The sequence below is a fragment of the Chanodichthys erythropterus genome, chromosome 5 (assembly GCF_024489055.1).
Source record: "Chanodichthys erythropterus isolate Z2021 chromosome 5, ASM2448905v1, whole genome shotgun sequence".
NCBI classification, from domain to species: domain Eukaryota; kingdom Metazoa; phylum Chordata; class Actinopteri; order Cypriniformes; family Xenocyprididae; genus Chanodichthys; species Chanodichthys erythropterus.
Window position 1 is genome coordinate 17,768,018 of NC_090225.1, and position 23,182 is coordinate 17,791,199.

A 23,182-nucleotide genomic window follows, 5' to 3' on the forward strand; every position below is an offset into this window, starting at 1 on the left:
CTTTCTTTAGGGCAAGGTAGCCATCTTGTCCATTTGTTTGCACATTTTCATGCTCAATCTAAAAACACAACTTACAAAGTAGTAAATCCAGCCCTTCACAATGCTTATTTCCAGAGGAGTGCTTGTGATGGCTACGCAGGACAGATAGCTCACAGGTTGAAATGGAGTACAGATTTATTGTTTGAATTCCCACTCCCACAAACACATGGGAAGTCTCATTTCATACTCCAGGCACCATGTGGATTCACTCTGCGGTCTAATAGTGGACTTGACACCCATGACAGCGGAAGCTGCTCCTCCCCTATAGCCACTGGATGGTGTGTCTGTCCTCTCAAGTGTGGGTGCATCCTGTCGCCTCTTTTATTTAGGGGAGGCGGTTGAAGCCGGCCTCACTTCCCTTTTCCATCCTGAACGCAGCAGCCCAGCTGGGACCTGTTTACTTCACAGAGATGGATGGACTCATCCCACCAGCTACTGGTCATTACGTGTGAGATCAACACTATTGCTCCCCCTCCCAAGCTCCACGGACCAAACAGAAAAAAAAAAAAAATCTTCTCCAGCAGTCAGTCTGTACCATTAGATGCAAGATTGCCAAAGCAAATATTCATATTTCCAGTAACTAAAGATATTTTGATTATAAAAACACCAGATATATCCCTACTGTATGATTTGAACTGTTTCATAGATTGTCAACAGAAAAAAATGTAACCTACTTAAAGGGACAGTTCACCTAAAACTCACCCCCATGTTATTCCAAATCTGTATTGATTTCTTTCTTCTACAGTACACAAGAAAAAAAATCTGAAAAATTAGTCTTTTTAGTTTCTACAAGGAAAGTCATTGTTTTAGACACCACTGACTTTCACTGTATGGAGTAAAACAGTTTTCAAAATACTTACATTTAATCAAAAATACTTACATTTGACAAAATATTTTCATTCACTTTTGGGTAAACTATCCAGGTGCCCTAGATTCAAAAATTGAATTTACCTTTGCATAGTTGAATAACAAGAGTTCAGTACATGGAAATGACATACAGTGAGTCTCAAACTCCATTGTTTCCTCCTTCTTATATAAATCTCATTTGTTTAAAAGACCTCAGAAGAACAGGCGAATCTCAACATAACACAGACTGTTACGTAACAGTCAGGGTGCACGCCCCCAATATTTGCATATGCCAGCCCATGTTCCCAACATTATGAAAGGCATTAGACAAGGGCAGCCAGTAACGTCTGGATCTGCACAGGTGAATCAACAGACTAGGTAAGCAAGCAAGAACAATAGAGAAAAATGGCAGATGGAGCAATAATAACTGACATGATTCATGATAACATGATATTTTTAGTGATATTTGTAAAACGTCTTTCTAAATGTTTTGTTAGCATGTTGCTAATGTACTGTTAAATGTGGTTAAAGTTACCATCTTTTCTTACTGTATTCACAGACAAGAGCCATCACTATTTTCATTTTTAAACACTTGCAGTCTGTATAATTCATAAACACAACTTCATTCTTTATAAATCTCTCCAACAGTGTAGCATTAGCCGTTAGCCATGGAGCATAGCCTCAAACTCATTCAGAATCAAATGTAAACATCCAAATAAACACTGTACTTACGCGATTAGACATGCTGCATGACGAACACTTTGTGAAGATCCATTTTGAGGGTTATATTAGCTGTTTGAACTTTTTTTATGTTGTTTAAGGCAAGCGCAAGCTCTTGGGGCGTGGAGCACCAGATTTAAAGGGCCACACACCCTGAATCGGCTCATTTCTAATTATGCCCCAAAATAGGCAGTTTAAAAAAATGAATTAAAAAAAATCTATGGGGTATTTTGAGCTGAAACTTCACAGACACATTCAGGGGACACATTAGACTTATATTACATCTTTTTAAAAAAAGTTCTAGGGTACCTTTAAAGGATTAGTTCACTTTAAAATGAAAATTACCCTGACACATCAGAGATTTTTAATGGCAACGAATGGGACCAATGACTATGAAGCTCAAGAAAGTGCATCCATCCACTATAAACATAGTCCACACAGCTCCAGGGGGTTAATGAAGGCCTTCTGAAGTGAAGCGATGCATTTGTGTAAGAAAAATATCCATATTTAAAGTAAAATATCTAGCTTCCGCCAGACTGCCTTCCGTATTCAACTTCCTTAGAAAGTGTAAAACTTTTGCAGTTCAAAACGCTTACGATATGTCCTACACCTTCCCAATTCAACATACGTTTTTTTTTCCGTAAGTTGAATATGGAAGGTGGTCTGGTGGAAGCTAGATATTTTACTTTATAACTTGTTAAATATGGATATTTTGTCTTAAACAAACGCATCACTTTGCTTCAGAAGGCCTTTATTAACCCCCGGAGCCATGTGGAGTACGTTTATGATGGACTGATGTGGATGGAGGCACGTTCTTGAGCTTCAAACTTGTTGGTCCCATTCACTGCCATTATAAAGCTTGGATGCATCAGGATATTTATTAATATAACTCAGATTGTGTTCATCAGAAAAAAGAAAGTAATATACACCTAGGATGGCTTGAGGGTGAGTAAAGCTTGTGGTAATTTTCATTTTAAAGTGAACTAATCCTTTAAATACAATTTTAAATAAATTATTTTATAAAATAAAGAAAAATGAAACAAGAAAGAATTATAAAGAAAAGCTGAAGTGAAAGTAGAAAATGAGTACAACAAAAACAGAAGAAATGAGCACAGGAGAGGGAAAAGCATGTGGGAAAAGAATATATATTAATCCAGCAATTTTACAATAAGCAGGGAGGGTGTCATTAATCAAAATTACATATTATATGTGACCTAATTTTTCTTTTTCATTATCTTCATTATATTCCAAACACTGCAGCATCTACTCTGAATGCATAAAGAGATTTTCATACATATATTCATGATCACATTGCAGGAAAAGCAGGCAATATTTTTTCATTAAATCCCTGACTACGATAGCTACATGTATATGTATTGAAATGTTGAAAGATCAGGGAGTTATCCAAACAATGCCATTAATTTCCTTTATTATCAACAGCGCAGCAGGAGAGGCAACCAGAGGCATCATAATCTGTCATCACACGGTGCCTTCAACAGGTAGGCTGTTTTTGTGTTTATCTTTTCCTCCTAGTTCCCTCTCCCCTCGTCCCAATTATGCAGCTTGCTACACCATAACAAACAGGTCCACCAGCCCAAACCTACAAGCCAGAAACACAGCCACAGACTAGCTGGTGCCTGCACAGGCCTCGGGGGCTTCAGATCACACCTAATGATCTGCTTTGATGGACAGAGGCTGTGGGCCAGAGCTTAGCGTCTCCCATGATACCTCACCCCCCCACACACAAACAGCAAGGTATGTGGCATCAGCTGATATACTTATTTAAGACTGACATTGACCCTCCCTTCAAAATTCCTTTAAGAAAACATAGCATGTTGATATTCTTTGCTCTGTATTCAGTCTATCTTGCACTCTAATATCATCATAAAGCACAAAGCAGTAATTACTATGAATTTCTTTATATTTGTTCACAGTTTACTTAGCAGACTATTTGACGGCTCAGAAAAGAAAACAGACTGAAATGCATATGAGACATTTATCTAAGCCTTACAGCGCGGCAGGACAGACATCACTCTCAGGGGTCAAAGGTCATCTCTAATTGGGTGGAGAAAAGAAAACAAGCACTCTTTCAGGGTGGTAGATCTAAGGAGGGCAATCACAACAACTCAAAACAGTGGGGACTAAGACTTCAATAACTATTTCCATCATAGAGTACTCCATGAAGTCAATATGGGTGAATGGAGGCATCTGTAACATTTTTTACATTTTTCTTCATAACTCATACAGATACGCCTGATGTTTTTTGTGAAAGAAACATTTATATGTGCCAAAATTAAGTGTACTATTATTAGATTTTAACAGTAGCTGAACAGTTTCAAAAAATGTAACAAAATAAATAATTATTGTCAAAATTAACGCATGCGATTAATTTTTACTTTTTAATGTGTTAACAATATTTAAAGCAGCATCTGTATTTGTCTGTCATAATTTGGATACTGTTACATTATATGATCATGCTCTTATTCACGCAAATGCTTTTAAACCATTCAAGTGCCACAAGACAAACGAGAATGTGCTGTCTGTAATGTTGTGTCAGGAAGATGCGCGTCAGTATCGAGTTCTCTTTTGCGCTTGAACAGACAATAACACACAGAATTATGCCAAAATGCCTATTTTGTCGAGTATCCTCATAAGAGCAGCAATAAATTAGTTAAATAATGTCTTAAATGAACTTAGAGTTGTGAGAAAATGAGATGTGCGTCAGATCCGCGTCATGTTCGGCAGCGGCAGGTCTTAAAGTCACAGCAGCCTAATAAACCAGTAGCTATGATGTCTGTCATTAATGTTAATCAAAGAAAAAAGATAACAGAGAAAATGGTAGCTTTAAAAAGGCTTAATTAAACTATATTAACAATTTTTGCAGTGAAGACTGTAAAGTGTTTGATAACTTTATTCAATTTCTGTATATTTCCGAAGGACACAGGTAGGCCACATTTAGGCTATTATAATGGGTTTATGTGAAGGTTGTTTAAAGTTCAATTAAATTAAAAGTTGTTATTTTTTTTAAAGCCTAATAAATGTTGCAATTGATAGCTTTCAGTTATACTGTAATGCTGAATGTCTATAACTAATGTTTTAAAAAAATCATTTTCATAGAGATATCAGTACCAGTATTAGTATCAGTGATACTGGCCTTCATTCATAAAAAGATACAATAAAATGATATATACTGTCTTTAAGTTGTTTCTACATTAATTTGGATAGTTACTGTGAAATTATTACAATATAAAAATAAAAAACTTAGTTTATCGATTGACAGCACTAATGTTAATACTTATTCATATTAATGAACAGTTTTCTCCTTTATATGTTACCAGTTAACGGAGTTGTCAAGAAAAAAAAGTGTTTAAAAAAAGCCCTCTGTATATGAAATTGGAAATGAAAGGATGGTAAGGAAACTGTCTTCCATTATGAATCATAAATCTCACCCACTCTATGAAACAGTGCAGGCTATGTGTAGCTCATTTAGTATTAGACTTGTTTGTCCACATCGCTCAAAAGAGAGATATAGAGATATCTTTTCTTCCATCTGTCGTAAAAGGCTGTATAATCAAAGTTGATCATGACTTGCTGTGCCATGGTTTATGGTAACAACTAGTGATAATGACTTTTAACCATCAACCTAGACATAAAACAGCTTTTTTTCTTGCTGTTGTTGAAAGAAATTTATCTCATGAACAGTGAACACTGATGTGCTGAGTAGGTTTCATCACACGGACTTATTTGTGACAATTGTTACAATTACTCCCAGTCTCTACCGAATCCCTTATTACAAACCTTAATGTAGAAAAAGTTACATTTTTAAGTTACATCCCCCTCAAATTCAGTTCTAGAATGTCGCTATATTTTTATATGCCAGTAAAATATAATCATGTTTTACTTTGACTTGTGGTAAAAAGTTTCTCTAGTGAATGCTCTTGAGTATCATCTCAAGCTTCATACCACATTGAGCTTTATCTCATTCATGTTCGCTCCACCAGACACAGGGGGTCAACTCTGCAGTACAAAAGCCATAAATATCAGAGTGCCAGCAACTGAGCACATTATATTGATGACTCCATCCAAGCAAAATGGAAAGCTGTAGACGTGTTCTAACTTGTGGGATTATGGAAAATCGTTCTTTCCCATCCCACAATCAATGTGTGGTACTTTCTGAAATGTTGAGCTTTTGCATTCAGTGTCTCAAACTCACACATACCTCTGTGATTCTGTTTCCAGAATAATACACACTTCCAAAAACAGCAGCCATTCATCTGGGAAAGACATTTTTCTCTGCATACTGCAACCTTGGAAAAGAGAAAATAGTGACATGATGAATTAGGGCACATCAATTTCTATCCATAAGCAATACAGATGTATTCATCTTGCACTTTATCTTTTTATTTATTGGAGATAGCACTTATTTTGTCAAGACGAAGCTGGGAGAGAGTTATGATCTCTTTAGCTGGGTAATGGTCAGCGGCAGCTTGACATCCTTCAGCCCAGTAAACAGTGTCAGGTCCTAACATTGCGCAGGCGCCACTCGTCGGGCTTACGGGGGAAACGCATTCGCTTCATTCACATGTCAACATGACCCATGATAGCTGCGTAACCACCGTCAGTGGCCCCCTCGGAAGAGAAGGGGGCAGGGCAGGGGACAACAATAATGATGCGCTGCTTTTGTTGGCTTTAATTGAACAAACTTTTAGTACATCCCCAAAAAACAACAAAGCAGTCAATTTGGTGGCAATTAAAACGGACTCATGTTGGGAAGTCATACTTGCTTACAACAACTGCCTTTCCTGCTGACAGGCCGATGATTGATTACAGGGCCCGGGTCGTCTTTTATAACGCGATAAGCCAAATTAAACCCTTGACTGCGGGGGCCCATCTGAGGTCTGGCTGGGCAAATTAAATCTCCTGCACTGATGTCTTTCTCTTCCTCTCATTCTCTTTTTTCCTCTTTCCCACCCTTCTTTCCTCCGTCTAGCTCTTTGTATGTCATACCAACAGACACTATATCACACGGAGAACGAGAGCGAGGAAAATAAAGGAAACAAAACATGGCACAAATGGCCTCAATCTCTCAGGCGGCTCTCTGGGGACCGGCATGCCAGGTGATCTGCAGCAGCAGGAGAGCTGAGGACATTAAGACATATTAAACGTACTAAAGACTTAATGAAGTTCAGGCAAGCAGTGCCACAGTTGACTTTATTAGTTTACACCAGATTAATGGGGATAATCATTTAAGTGATGGAGATGGATTACCCTCTGCAAGATGCTCCTTGGCTCAGGCTGGCCCAGCCACAGACTGACGAGACTCCATAGCCAGGGCCAGAACCAAGATTGAGAGATGGGGAAAGTAAGCCAGAAGTGAAATGCTTCATTCCGCCTCGCAACAAACTACAGGGCTGACGCTGCAAAAAAGTGCGACAAAATGTCAGTGTAACAAAAAACACAAATAAAACTGGGGAGAGCAGTAATTTAGCCATCATGATTGATCAGCAATTTCAGCAATTTATCAATTTATGTGTTATAGCATCTTCAATAATACAGCTGTACAGAGATTAAGGTCTAGCCAATTCTCATGAGAAGTAGTAAGAATTTGTAAGAAACTGTGCAAATCTAGCCATAAAGTCCAATAAACCATGATGTAAATCATAGAAATTTATAAAAGTTGTACCTTTTCAAGTGTTCATATGAGCCAAGTTGTACAATTTCATATTGTACAACTTGGATCATTTTGTACAATGTGTATGATTTTGCTATCTCATATGAATTATTATCATTGTCTGTTGGGTCTAGCCTATAAGTAAACACAGATAATTGGTTACAAATAATTAAAATGCATAAAACTGAAAGAAAATGGGTAACATATCTACCCAAAATGCATCTTGATATAGATTAACTCATTTATATGTTTAGGGTCAGTAAAATTTGTAATGTTTTTGAAAGAAGCCTAATGCTCTCCAAGGCTGTATTTATTTGATCAAAAATACAGTAAAACAGTAATATTGGGAATTATTATTACAACTTAAAAAACAGTTTTCTATTTTTAATTAATTTATTACTGTGATGACAAAGCTGAATTTTCATAAGCCATTACTCCCATTATTCTCTTCAGAAATCATTCTAATATGCCGATTTTCTGCTCAAACATTATTTTATTATTATCAGGGTTGTGCTGTTTATTATTTTGTGGAAACAGTGATAATTTTTTTAGTACTTTCATGAACATAAATTTTCAAATGGACAGTGGCATTATAAATGTTACATTGATCAATTTAATCTATCCTTGCTGAGTGAAAGTATTAATTTCTTAAAAAAAAAAAAAAAAAAACTTACTGACCCCAAAATTTTGAAAAGATGTTTATTTAAAACTGGATAAAATGGGAAAGAGAGAGATAGGATCATAAAAACATAAACTTATCTGCAATGAATTAAAGTATTATAACAGAGAGATCAGAACACTAATAACCTTGACAGTTCTGGTAAATAGATCAGCAAGAACTCAGGAACATTATTTGCTGTCAAGAGGGACACATTCCATAAAAAAAAACATTTTTTGAGTCCGAGTTTATCCCAGCTCTACAGCTGATTATACATGTGTTAATGGTAGCTTGAATTGCTTTTCAATAGAACCTCTCACATACATTCAGTGGCATAAATAATACAAAACAACACTAATGTTGTCATTGATGGTAACCGTAACTTCTATAAACGTTTTCAAATACCCTGTAAAATATATCCTAAAGCTAAAACTGGCCACCAACACATGGCTCCGACAGGATATTGCATTTCTGACAACAATAAAAGTGTCAACCCCCAACAAACACACAGTGCTGTATCAACCTTCCCAAGAAGGTTTCATTATTGTCTTTCATTGTCTTGCCCTCTCCAAGACAGATCTCAGTGTCAAACTGTGTGACAGACTGAAACACAAGGAAGGTACACTTCGCCACAAACCCCACAAAATCAGTATCAACTAGCCCCCATTCTCACTAGCAGGCAACGTATCCAAAACATATGCAGCATCTTTTTAATGGCTCTCTCTCACCATCTAATGTCACAAAGCTTCTGCTGCGTAAGCAGGACTTCCCCAAATGATGATGGAAAGTCACACTTAAACATAAAGACTGAGGAGCCCCATGCTGTTGAGTAATAGGGCATGAGACTGAAGGGACATCTGTCAGAAAAACTGCAAGAACATCCTGTGGAGGACATAGTTCAAATGGATGTTATATTGATGTCTGGCATACTGTAGTCTCATTCTGAGCCGTTCTGTCTTATAAAGTACATCTGAACCATTGCTGCACACTCCATTTGCATCCACTGTAAATTCATAATAAACGTATGCTCTGTGGCAGTGAACATCTTGCATCTGATTGCTGTTTTTTGGGGGGGTTCTTTGCCACTGAATTTAAGAAACACTACAATGCTATAGTAACTTTATAAGTTTGTAACCCACAAGCTGGTTCTCAGCACACCACTATATTTTGTTTATGAGGTTTCCTGATTCTTGCACTTCTTTTGAGGCCATTTGCAATAACTGAGAAAAATCATAAGTAATCAACTACTATAGTTAACTACAGTAAAAACATTATACATGTTTTAAAATAATAAAATATTTCTGTTTAACAATAATATTGCTTTAGTAATAAAGTAAAATAAAGTTTAAATTATTTTTAAATATTACTTTAAAATAAAATAAAAATTAAACAATTGAAAAATATATTTTATTTAATATATGCAATAAATTGATTCTAATATAGCCGTTTAAACAGCTACTTTGTTCAATTTTATGTTAGGAAAAGACAAAACACAAACAGATACATTTTCTGGGTGAACAACAAATTCAAGATCAACTTAAGAAGCACTTTATCGTAACAAACCCAGTGTGTTTTAGCTGCAGCCCAAGCTTAATTTCAGGCTAAAAATCAGGAATAGATAAGACAGGTGCAAATAGCTTCACTTTCAACAAAGTGATTCATCATCCTGACATGCTACAGGGATTCAAGACAATGCACATGTTATTAAAGAATATACACACCAGGAATACCCATTAAAATCAAAGGCATATATTGCACCAAATAATTAAATTACCTAAACAGCTCTGATTCAATTACAACATGGTGTTACCACATTAATGCAGGAATACGTTAATTAATACAGAAAATATATCTTTGTACAGCACTAGTTGGGTGGGCAGGCGAGCAAAGTTACTTACAAAACAGTTTACTTGTCTAAAAGGTACACAGCCAAGACTTACCAAGAGATGTTGTACATAACAGATCCTTCTGAAACTAATTTTGGACTCTTTCAGGTTGTTCTACTGAAATAAAAAGCATATCCATTCATTCTTGCATTTCATACATTTTGAAATAGAATTGTAAAGAAACATCTTTGACCATGTTTAACTGATTGAATAAATACGCACAATATAACCTCAATCAGACATTTCATAGCGATTGTGTATTATTTAATATGTCACATAAATGTATGCAGTCATTCTGTATTCAGTTCATTCTGCATTAAGTGTATCTGAATCATATCCCAGCTCACTGATATAATAAAGTTTAAAGTAGATGTCAACTACATAAACATCTGCATGGCCTTTCCAATAATGATGTGATACAGTCACTGAATACATGGAAATGCATATATGGAGCTCTTATATTACACCGAAAGACTGATATCACCACATATGTAAATTATTAATAGCATGCATAGTAAGATACAGGCTATGCATGAAGACAAATGAAATCTTGACTAAATGAAATTTATAGCAGTGAAAAACAGCACATGAATATACATGACTATGAAAAAAGTACATTAATATCCATGAGATTATATGATGCAGTGATGATTTTCCATCTTAAATATGAGCAAGGGATAAAAGAAAATCGTTTATCAAAACAAATTCCCACAAATGTTCATCTGCCCTCTAGTGGTAAGAACACTGTACCTCCACTAACAATGTGAGTTGTAAATATGCACTTAATATTGACAGACTTTAAATACATGCCCTGACTTCAGAGAAAACAGTTTTGCTGGTGAAATAACAAACAGCAATTAGTGCATGTGTTAAATCTATTGTGATGTAATCTATAAAGTTTGGTTGATTAGACTCATGTGACCCATCTCGCTCTTGAAGGCCTGTTTGAGGTCATGTCAGCAGAAGCCTTTACTTATCAGGGTGAGTTATGGGCTTGTCTGCAGTAATAGCTTGTCAGACACTTACTCTGCCTGCCTTACACAGCAATACTCCTGTGTGTTTCTAAGAAAGCAATCATTTCTATTGCTATATGTTCATTATTACAATTATTGGCATAGTTAGTTATTTTGTAACTTTTTAAATCACTACGGCTCTTTTTAATACAGTAACAATATTAATCATTTAATAATACCTTCATCATTTATTTCTTTTTAATAAAGAAGCTTATTGCTCTACCTTGTAATTATGCATATATTTTTATATTTGATATATTACTGTTTTACAGTTTTGTCATGCCAACAAAATACACTAAATTGAAAGTGAAAAAGAGCGCAGAAATGAAACTGTGCAATAATGTAGTTAGATTATATGTTATTGGGTTGCATAATTTATTGGAATAATTTAAGTAAAATTCAATTTACTGTATAAAATACTGTGTAGAAATTCAAGTATTTACATATAGTTGAAATATAGTATAAAAATTGAATTTATCTTGGCATAGTTAAATAACAAGAGTTCAGTACATGGAAATGACATACAGTGAGACTCAAACTCCATTGTTTCCTCCTTCTTATATAAATCTCATTTGTTTAAAAGACCTCCGAAGAACAGGCAAATCTCAAATATAACACCGACTGTTACGTAACAGTCGAGATCATTAATATGTATGCCCCCAATATTTGCATATGCCAGCTCATGTTCAAGCCATTAGACAAGGGCAGGACGTCTGGATGTGCACAGCTGAATCAGACGACTAGGTAAGCAAGCAAGGACAACAGCGAAAAACGGCAGATGGAGCGATAATAACTGACATGATCCATGATATCATGATATTTTTAGTGATATTTGTAAATTGTCTTTCTAAATGTTTTTTTAGCATGTTGCTAATGTACTGTTAAATGTGGTTAAAGTTACCATCGTTTCTTACTGTATTCACGGAGACAAGAGAGCCGTCCCTATTTTCATTATTAAACACTTGCAGTCTGTATAATTCATAAACACAACTTCATTCTTTATAAATCTCTCCAACAGTGTGTAATGTTAGCTTTAGCCACAGAGCACCATAAAACTCCAGAATCAAAAGTAAATATCCAAATACCATACTTATGCGATTAGACATGCTAAATGACGAACACTTTGTAAAGATCCATTTTGAGGGTTATATTAGCTGTGTGAGCTTTGTTTATGCACTGTTAAAGGCAAGCGCAAGCTCCGTGGGCGGGGAGCGTCAGCATTTAAAGGGGCCGCAGCCTAAATCGGCTCATATTTAATGATGCCCCAAAATAGGCAGTTAAAAAAATTAATTTAAAAAAATCTATGGGGTATTTTGAGCTGAAACTTCACAGACACATTCAGGGGACACATTAGACTTATATTACATTGGGGTCAGTAAGATTAGTTTTTTGGTTTTTTTTATTTTTGAAAGAAATAATGTTATTCAGCAAGGTTCAGCAATATATATATATATATATATATATATATATATATATATATATATATATATATATATATATATATATATATATATATCCATCCATCCAGTCACCAAACTGTGTGCCCTATGTAGAGTTGCAGGCATACGGTCAAACCAAAATTTATTCAGACACCTGAATGTCATGAACCCTGAATGTCAAAATTTATTCACATTTCACCTTGAACATTTGATTTTATTCACTATAGTTTAAACAAATGGTAATAAAATATGACACGATCTCAGAGTTAAACTGTGTCAGAAAAAAATGATCTTAATTATGTCAGATAACAAGCAAAACATGGTCAAGTCAAAGTGTCTGAATAATTTTTGGCTCCAAATTTTTAGCAATTTTAATGGTAGTCCACTGTATGAAGAATATTTGGGTAAAATATGTCACAGTTTACTTCATTTTTCTATCCTCACTTACATAAATGAACTATAGTGAACTTCTCCTCAGTCATTGGCTGCGTCTCAATTCAGAGGCTGCATCCTTTGAAGGCCGTATTCGAAGGCCGACTGCATCACCATGGCCTGATGAAGGCTGTCCCAATTCGAAGGCTCTTTCAAATGAGGCCTTGGTTTTCTGTGAAATGAAGGATACAACAGATGGATCCTTTGTGGCCTTGCCTACCCCATAATTCACTGCGCAATGGTGACGACAAGATTTTGTTTTGAGAGAGAGAGAAATTGCCAAATTACACTTTTAAACTTAAAGGTTCTCTAAGCGATCCTGAGCGGAGTAACTTCCTTTTGACGCTCGAAGTGTTGTCAAACAAAACAGAGGCTAGCTAGACCCTCCCTCCGCCTCCTCCTCCCCTCCCATCCATGCTTCATGAAACAGTCATGAACGCGCATTTAAAATCATTCTTGTCGGTTATTGGCTGGAGCGTGTTTATTATGTTTCGTGGTCCAGACTGCACCAGGTAGTTTTTGTTGCCGTTTTTGGAGCTTGTGGCGACTACAGAGACTGTGTTTTTTTACAGTGTGTTCAGGGGACAGGCAGCTAGCGGATAGTGAGAAGATGTTTGCTGTATGTGACAAAAAAAATTTTTGGCCTAAAAATGCATGACATCGCTTAGAGGACCTTTAAGTGTTGGGTTTCAACTTACTCAAATATCTAATGATAAAAAAAATAAATGTAAGAGATTAAAAAAACAACTTTAAATCGGTTCAAGTGTTGACATATCTTATTAAGATGCGATTATATATAGTTTATACTCTTTATTATATGCAGAAATGGACCATGTTGAACATATTTAGACAGTCCGGCCTTCGCAACATTCAAAAGACGTGGCCTTTGAAGTCTGAGTCCTTCGAAGGACGCAGCCTCTGAAATGGCAACACAGCTGTTTTGACAGCTCTAGGTAAGGAACAATGGCTTCCGGTGCAGCACCGGATGTAAATATGCACCCTGAGAAAAACGCAGAAGTGACCGTGCATACAGTCTATTTGACTAGGTTTGTAATATCTTTTAAAAAGTTTTGAATTCTATCCAATTAGCTGGTATTTTTCATATTTAAAAGGAAAGTATACCTCAGTTTTGCATGCTCACACTTCCTCTCCTGCTCTGGTTTCCCAGAATTGTTGAGTCTGTCTTTCCCCATGTCTGGATTGTGCTCTCTCTGTCTCCCTCTCTCTCTCAGCGGTGAATGCATCTCTGAAGGGTCCAGACTCATGCAGGCCTCTCCCCAGGGCACTGAACAGCACTTCCACAGACCCAGAGGCCACTTCAGTAAGATAACAGAGGGCCAGAGGTCAGAGGTCTCTTTATTTTCATCCACTGCTTTGTCCATACTTGAAAACAGAAACAATATTAAATTATTTAGAGATTTAGGTCACCAAAGGTTTGTTTTATACCCTACACAACTTTCTTCTTTGATTGTAGGCATATACTCTGTCTAAGCATACAGACAAGTGTGCATGTTACTGAATGAGCTGAACAAACGGAAGCTGTCAGCAGTAAACTAGAAAACTACTGTTCATGTGGTTTCATTTATAAACATATTGTACTATGCAATAAATAAATTGACATTTTTATGTTATCTCTAACAGTTTATAGGCCACCACTGCCCTAAGCTATCTGAAAGACTTCAAATAAAACACATTTTCTGGCATACTTATGATATTTTTGAATAACGACATTATGCTTGTCTGTGTACCGTCCAATTTTGAGTAAAAAGCACTATGGTCGCTATGGTTATCTCCTCAGGTAAGCACATCTTCTGTTCACGGGTGACCATTTAGCGTTTTCTGACTACCTAATCTAACTTTTGTGGTCATTGAAATACCGAAAACACGACTGAAGCGTAGGCTACATAGTTGTACGTAAAAATAATACACATTTTTAAACAAAAAAACCCACGAAACTCGTTTCTCACCTGTTCGCAGCTGTACCTACATACATGTGTTACTTACATTTCACCACTAGATGGTACAACAAGACAAAAAAGCCACTATTGGACTAAGAGCTCATATAAACAAGACTATTAAAGACCACACGATGGCACCCTTTCTTTTAACAAACCCTAAAGACTGCGGATAATGACCTACTATCCGAGCTGTCCGTGTAACTCTGCTCTCAAAGTTTATGAAATTAGCTCATTGCTTAAAAGTTACTTTCATCCTTAGTTCTTTCTTTCAGGCTACTTTTATATTTGCATATAGGCTTAGGCCTATATTTGCATCAGTATGTTTATATTTAGCTACAATATGAATATGGCCAACTCTCAGTAGTCTCTCTCTATCAGTTTTAATTTAGTATTAAGGTGCTTTATTGTGGCATTAAGTGTTTTTTTTTTTTTACGTAGCTTTAGCCAAAACATTTTCAGCGTCCAATTGAAATTACGAGAATCGTGCAAAACAACATAGAAAAGAGAGAGCGAAAACAACAAAAGTATTAGGCTATTGATAAAGAAATATAAAATAAATAGCGTTAAAGAATAGCCTACAATGAATTTACAAGTAAAAATAAACAAGTTGTTAGAATAAAATATGAACGGGCATCTGTGGCAGAATATGCTGTCTGACGTTCTGGTTATTTTCTGTTTTGCTCATGATCTCCTCTAATTTCAGACTATAATTTTTGATTTTAAAAAATATTTTTAATTCATTGTCCACTGTTTTAAATTACATTAATAATAATTGCAATTTTATACAAAAATGTTTTTAATTTTTTTTTTTTTTAAACTTTTAATCAATGAACTAGTCATAGTGGTCGGTTGCAATTTGTTTTACAGTGCATGCAATTTCAATGTATTAACAGTGTACTTACCCACAAAAGTACTAAGTGTAAGGTAAAGGGTTAAGTTAAGATTTAAGGTAGGTTCAGGGTTATAGGCTATACTATATTGTATGTTCATGCGAAACAGGACTGTAAAATAAAGTGCTGTCAAGTGGTCTTGATAGCCAATGGCAATAATTTGGCCACTGATATCCACAGACCTTCTTTTCCCCCCATATTTGTTACTAGAAGTCAAAAACACCTAAAGGCAGGTCAGAGGACAATCAGCACTTACTGATTTGATCATGTTTCATTTGAATGAACTTCAATGACATGCCATCTTGTCTGCGGACATACAATGAAAATATGAAATGTTGTGTGCCAATAATGTGTGACATTATGTTTTCTTTGAGTTCAATATGCTAAACTAGTTTCTATTGGCAAAACAAAAATGATAGCAAATTCATCAGAATTAGTGTTTCTTCTGATATTTTCCTCTGTATCACAACATGTTGAGAATGCAATTACAATATCCTGATGTAGCAGCAGATGAGGTGGGGTCCCTCAGTAGAAACAAAATCAATACAATTGTGTTGTGACAATTTCTAAATTATAAGCTGAAAACAACAACAATGAATTATAGGCTACACTTACCTGCATGTCTATTTTAAAAAGGGAAAAAAAAAGAGGCTTAAAGGTGCTTCATCTCTCGTGCGCTTATAGTAAATATAAATCAATAATAATTATTATTATTGTAAATAATCAATTATGAAGAAATATAATAGCAAAATAAATAAGCCTGTCATGAAAATATCAAAATATTAGTATGCTTCATAGGTGGGCGATAAAAAAAAAGGGATTTCCGAGGTAAATTACACATATGAAAGCTCTGCTCCCAGTGCTCTCTTCCAAACACACACACAGCTCCTATGTTGAATAGGCCTCTTTCCCCTTTAAATCTTAGACATTTTGACAGGACACATTAAGATCTGCCTGCTCAGCATGAACACATCATAAAACTGGACAGGCAATTTCTGTTTTCACCAAATAGCCAGGCTAACTCGTTCTGCATCTTTGATTTTAATACACTAGACACGCAGCTTAGCAGCGAGGGAGGGGAAAAAATATCTGGCTAGGTATATTTTTCGAGTTATGCCCCTCAACTCCCTTAGATCCATTTTTCCGTTTGAATTATCAACTAGAATTTGATTAATATGCAAATTTGAGGCGAAAAGTCTTGTATAATTCTTTCAGTGGAGAGTAATTAATCAACAGTTAAAGAAAATTAATACATATATCAACTTTGTCAGGGACATGCTTAGTTCAATCGTCCGTAAAATTGAAGTTTGAAGTATTAAGGGGGTCCCACAGAAGCGTTATAACTAAAACACACGAATCCACCCCTATTTAGTGATCAATCAAGCTTTCCCCTCAGGTTAATCTGCTTAATTTTTCAACTCGAATCATACACTTTTATGACATAGTGTCGCATGGAGTCGATGAAAGGTTTTTTAAAATGTTAACTTCGTGAAAGGAAAAAAAATCTATCTATATATCTATCTATCTATCTATCTGGAAATGAAAAAATATATATATTAAATTTTAATTAAGGCAGAAATTCGCTGGTATCTCCTCTTTTCTAATCAAACGATTAGCCAGAAAAAGAAAGGGTAAATGGTTGAGGAGAGCGAGAGAGAGAGAACTTGAGGGAGGGAGGGAGGGAGGGAGGGTGCAAACCCCATTGTTTCAGCAGGGACTCATGCATCAAACTTCAATTTTCCGGACGATTGAATTAGAGATTTTTTTCTCTCTCTCTTGAGCTGAAATACACTTAAGACTTTGGGATTAATTACCACGTTATGCTCTTTCAGATTGTAGTATTACTTATCTTTGCCACATTTGACAACACCTCATAAAATAAGGAACTGAACCCCACCAGCTCGCGCGCCCCTGATATATCAGCACCCCTTATATACATTTTCTACTTTCTGCCTGTGCAGACAGCGCGAGGAGAGAGGGACCGACTTGGCCTGGATAAGGACATCTGAGTCTTCTCATCTGTGAGCTAGCCCTAAATGCGTCCCTCTGGTCTGTGTGTTTGATGTGGACTAATAAGTAACCTAAACGTGTAAAGTTGGATAGAAAACGGTAAATCACACATATAGAAAAGATGTGTGATGATTCTGTTGCAGCAAAGAGGCGCATGAGCAAACAGTGCTGGAGACTCTGGCGTCCTGCTCATGTTAATGGAGCGGTGACAAATATCACATTGTCCGCATATCATCTCTGATCCCGCTATTACAGCAGCTTCGTGTTGCTTAAAATAGTCTATTCATAGTTGCGATGGAGCTCTTTCATTTTTATGATACAGGATTATTTGCTTCCAAAACTCGAATATGGAATAACGAATATATGTTTTGTTTTTTGTTTTTACTCGACTATATTATCCACAATTCTGCAATTCGGCAAAAGAAGTTTACCTAAATTAGCACTAGGCTACTTACATTGGATATGAGCAGCCCTAGACGAGTACAAACAAATAATAAAATAATTATAAGACTAATAATCAATAATAACCTTATATTATAAATATACTTTCATTTTTAAAAAATTGTTTTGAATTTGTAATGATGATACTTTGATTAATTGCATGTAAATAATAATAATAATAGTAAAATATTATTACTGTTATTTAAGAAATGTTTAATACCTAATAGAAATAATAGATTCATTCTTTAATAGTTCTTATCTAATACATAAATGCCTATCAAATCTGTTACGAATTGAAAAAGAAACCTGTAAAAAAACATGACCGATATTATATATATATATATATATATATATTACACACACACACACACACAATATAGCCTACACACACACATATAGGCCTAAATATCGGTCATGTTTTTTACACGTTTCTTTTTAAATTCATAACAGAAACCTTTATATATATATATATATATATATATATATATATATATATATATATATATATATAACACCTCATAAAATAAGGACAACACCTATATATATAGGCTATAACATTATATATAATATAATATAATATAATATATATATTATATATATATATATATATATATTATATATATATATAAATGTAAGCAACATCTAAAACATGCAAAATGTGTCTAAATAAAACATCTATCAAAGAATGCAAAAATAATTCGATCAAACCCCGCGAGGAATTTTGCTCTAATTCCCGACATAGTGTCACTCCAGCCATATGCTCTGCTTTTACGTGTAGCCAAAATGGTAACTTTATTATTTTAAGCCAAACACTCAAACAAACAAAAGCAGAAGACAACCTCTTAACAAGACGAGTCAGTATCATTGTAATTCATTGACTTGTTTAAAACAGCCGAGTGAAAAGAGAGAAAAGAGGGGACATTAATAGGCCCAGATGCCCTCGCCCCTGTGCGCATTATTGCCTTTGTGAAAACTGAGCGAAACACTTTAAAAAGAAGGCCAGCTCAATCCATCAAATTGTCTGAAAATTGTGAGGAAAATTCAAAAACCATATGGCCTCCAAACGTTTGTGTCCTTTTTATTCGGTGGGACACGCTTGTCTCCGTATTGAGAGCCGCGGGAGGCAGAGCATGCTTCATTGTAGCTTGTCACATCAGGGGAGACTGCTCATTTGTCCCCAGTTTTCACGCCTTACGCTAGAAATGACTGCATCTCTTCGCTTTGCAGGGAAATAGCGTCTTTCAACCGCAGAGAAACGGGCCAAAAACCCTGCGTTTTTGGGCATCCTTTATGCGCGCATTCATCAATCCAGATTTCTGTTTCTCACACACATCCATTGTGGATATTGAAACACATCGTGGGGACAGGAAAACATGTTATGCCATTTTGAAAATCAAAAGCGTAAAATGTCAAATCTAAAACACATTCAATTCATTTTAAAGAGTGTTGGTGCAGGAATTAAAAGTAGGCTACAAAGATAAACAACAACCAAAAGAAGCCATTTTACACAAGCTTTGTTTATATTAACGTGATTGCTTATTTCGAAAACGATAAATAAGACTATCAGACTAACGTCAAAAATTTAGAGAAAGACATTTTTATTTCATTTTAAATACATTACACTTTGTACACTTGGTTTAAATGGTTTCCTGGCTTAAAAGGCACTTACAGGCATACAAACCATAAGAAATATATTAAAATGTGACAATCCAGATTTAATCAGAGAAGTCGATTTTTTTTTTTTTTTTTCCTGTGATAGCTTTTTGTAGGAAATGTTCTATAATACACTCTTTTATCAAACGATTTTAGTCATAGGCCAAAAAGCAGAACAGAGACACTGCACGTCTCAAATCATTTTCGGGATATTTTGAGATATCTCTATAAGATCTGCAGCCGTTTTTAACTAAAATAATTTCGTGAAACAAATAAAACATGCATTCAATGTAGTCAGAACCGGGTAAAAAAAAAAAAGTTCTGCGTGGGGAATCGTGCTTTAAGTGTGTGTGTGTGTGTGAGTGTGTGTAAATATTATCAATGTACTTATTGCTCTTCAGCTATCTGTTTCAACGAATAGGCTAAATGATTACGATACTGCCACTGCATAAATAGATCTGAAGAAACTGTCCCATGCTTGCTTTGATTTTGTTTTTTCCTTTTTTATATTTGCTTTTAATACAAGTCATTTAATACATTTGGTGCATTAATGGCACTTTCAACTCTATGGTTTTAGAGGACCATCTCAGGAAAAAAAGGTAAATAATACCGAAGCTGTTCAAGGAAAAATCAGTCATCGACATCAATTTCCTCGTCTTCATCCTCTGAACACTCTTTGCTCGTTGTGTGGTCTGTAAATGGTGATGATGGTGACATGTGGAGTTTGTTGGTGCCCTCGTGCTCGTGATTAGATCGCGTTGGAGTCTTGGCCATTGATTCTCCGAGAGTGCCATTGACGCATTTCTCTAGGTCTGCTAGTTTGGCCATTTTCTCAAAAGGTACATTGCCTACTGCTTTGGCCGACTCCACGTCTGCTTTCATCTCCTCCAGGTCTCTTTTGAGTTTGGCTCGACGGTTCTGGAACCAGGTGATGACTTGAGCATTCGTGAGCCCGAGCTGCTGAGCGATTTGATCCCGGTCAGCAGGAGACAGATATTTTTGATACAGAAATCTTTTCTCCAGTTCGTAGATTTGGTGATTGGTAAAGGCTGTTCTTGACTTTCTCCTCTTTTTGGGGGTATTCCTCTGACCGAAGAGTGTCATGCCGTCTCTTCCTAAACAAAAAAAAATAAAATAATGCAGCGACATTGAAATGCATTCAGTCTGCTACTTTTCTTAATTGAGTGGCAGCAAATGTAAACTATTTAATATTAATGTAAATAATAAGAATATTAGCCTGCTATCATTTCTAAAATGCCTTTAAGAGTGTTTATTCGGTTAGCTTCAATTGACAAAACAGGCCTTAAAATACGAACACTTAAATCCTATTTTTAATTGCACGTGCACATATTTTAGCCGTTAATATTTATTTAATTGCACTACATTTTAAATTACACATGAACAGAATTAATCTCACATTTTTGTTCTTTGTTTACGTTATTTTAACAAATATATTCGATAATCTTTGAAAAACCAAAAACAAGCATTTAAAACAAATAAAACGTAAAAAAAAAATAGTATACTGAATTTCACTTCAGCTGCTGAACGCATTTTTTAATATATATATATATATATATATATATATATATATATATATATATATATATATATATATATATATATATATATATATATAAATATTGTCCCTAAAAATGATATCACAACCTGAACACAATTTTGCACACGCAACGGGCCTTTTGTTTACCTTCTGCCGCTTGTAGAACACTGACTTCCAGTCCCTTGAAGGTTTTGCTGGCGAGTTCCTCCAGGGCGCACAGTGGAGATGTCTGGGTGAGCAGCGCGCGGTTGGAGAGGGAATGGCCCGTGGATGGGTGCTTCTCACCGGACGAGAGCAGGTGCGCCGTTCCGCAAATTGTGTAACTTCGTTTGACTGACGGTTTGTTTAAAATATCCTCTATGCTGAACGGAGTGAGGGGCTTGTTTGAGTTAGCAGGGGGAGGAAGATGGTCCAACGGACTGCGCCTTCGATCCTCAACCGAGGCGCCTTTTGCGTCTTCTTTGGAGGTCATTATTTGTCTTTTTAGCTTGTTTTAAAAAATATGCTAGAGTTTTGTATTTTCGAATTCGAACAATGCAGAACAGCTCAGTCTATAAAAACTATTGAGAGCAACTTGAATGAGAAGATATCCCCAAATCCGTGGAATTTAGATGTAGCCGATCAGCAGCATGTTGTTGCTTTTGCCGCAGGGTTGGAGAACTTTAAGTCTTTCTTTAAAAAAAAAAAAAAAAAGCCACGTCTGCTTTCCTCAGCTCCTGGATAACGGTTGAGCTTCAGTGAGAAGCAGCCTGACAACCTCTGATGCTTCAGTGGAAACAGTCAGCCTCAAAAGCAGCCAGAATTGACTATTACTAACAAGTTATTCTTGATAGCAAGACAATCAATTACATCCAGTGGCACTTTTCTCTCCCTCTCTCTCTCCCTCCCTCTCTTTCTTTCTCTCTCCCTCCTGCTCTTTGACTATGTTGCAGTCCGATGCAGACTTTAGCAGGAAAGGAGCCCCGTTAATTAGAGGGCATGGCCGGGAGGAGGAGCTCAGCCGGATTACAATACTTAACGCTCCCACTCTTTACTACAAATTAATGATTTGTCGATATTCTGTTCGTTCTTATTTACACTTTTGAAACACCTTATTGTAATTTAGCACATTTCAATTTTTGGTAAAATATTTAAAGTAGAATTAAATATCAGAAAAATACATTCAGTAAGCTGGCGATGCTTTCAATTAAAATACATTTTTTAAACAAAACAAAAAATGTGTGCTTTAAAAATGTATATTCTCTGGTTTGTTTAATAAATGTATTTTAAAGTCAGGTAGTATATCATGGCTGATAATACTTGTGGATAGAACAAAATAAGTGTGTATGTGTGAGTGAGTGAGTGAGTGAGTGAGTGTGTAATAGAGAGAGAGAGAGAGAGAGAGAGAGAGAGAGAGAGAGATCGTCCCCTTCAGCTGCACCAAATCTTCTTTGCCATAATTCAAGCTCAAAGGGCCAGCTCACATCAGCAGTAAGATATTTCATCTCTAAAAATCGCCTGCTGTTCAATCCCCGGTATTTTTGGCATTATGGGATGTATTTTTCGTCGATTTACGCAGAACGGGGGTAAACTTACAGATGCAAAGAAATAAAACTAAAACCATGTAAAATATCTAATTTTAACTTGATTATAATAAATACAATTCATTATGTAGGCTATAACCGACTGATTATTTGGCGCGTATGCATTTCATATAATTAGTGCATTGATTAAAGCGTCTAATTACTGTTTTTTGCATTGCTCCGTCGTGTACTTTAGCGTAACGAGGCCTCGGTTAAATTGGCAGAATAAGGCAGAAGCTCACCACGAGGGACAACGGATAACAGGCGCCTATGGCGGATAAAGGCTTATCTACAGCATGAGAAAACACTGCGTTTTGTTGGTTAGTAGACTATAGCTCCACTACTGAAAGTTTTCCTTTTTTGCCGCTTTGTTATAGTCGCGCATTTGTTTAAATGTTCTTAAAGT

At 35.9% G+C, this 23,182-nt stretch overlaps 1 protein-coding gene across 1 annotated transcript; it reads right to left on the reverse strand.

Annotated features, from left to right (window-relative positions):
• Nucleotides 1–20,286: 20,286 nt before the first annotated feature.
• lbx1a (ladybird homeobox 1a) lies at nt 20,287–21,686 on the reverse strand. The gene is made up of 2 exons (XM_067385278.1): nt 21,362–21,686; nt 20,287–20,771 (listed from the first exon to the last, which is right to left on the reverse strand). The coding sequence occupies exons 1-2, from the start codon at nt 21,684–21,686 to the stop codon at nt 20,287–20,289; spliced, it is 810 nt and encodes a 269-aa protein (XP_067241379.1).
• Nucleotides 21,687–23,182: the final 1,496 nt, after the last annotated feature.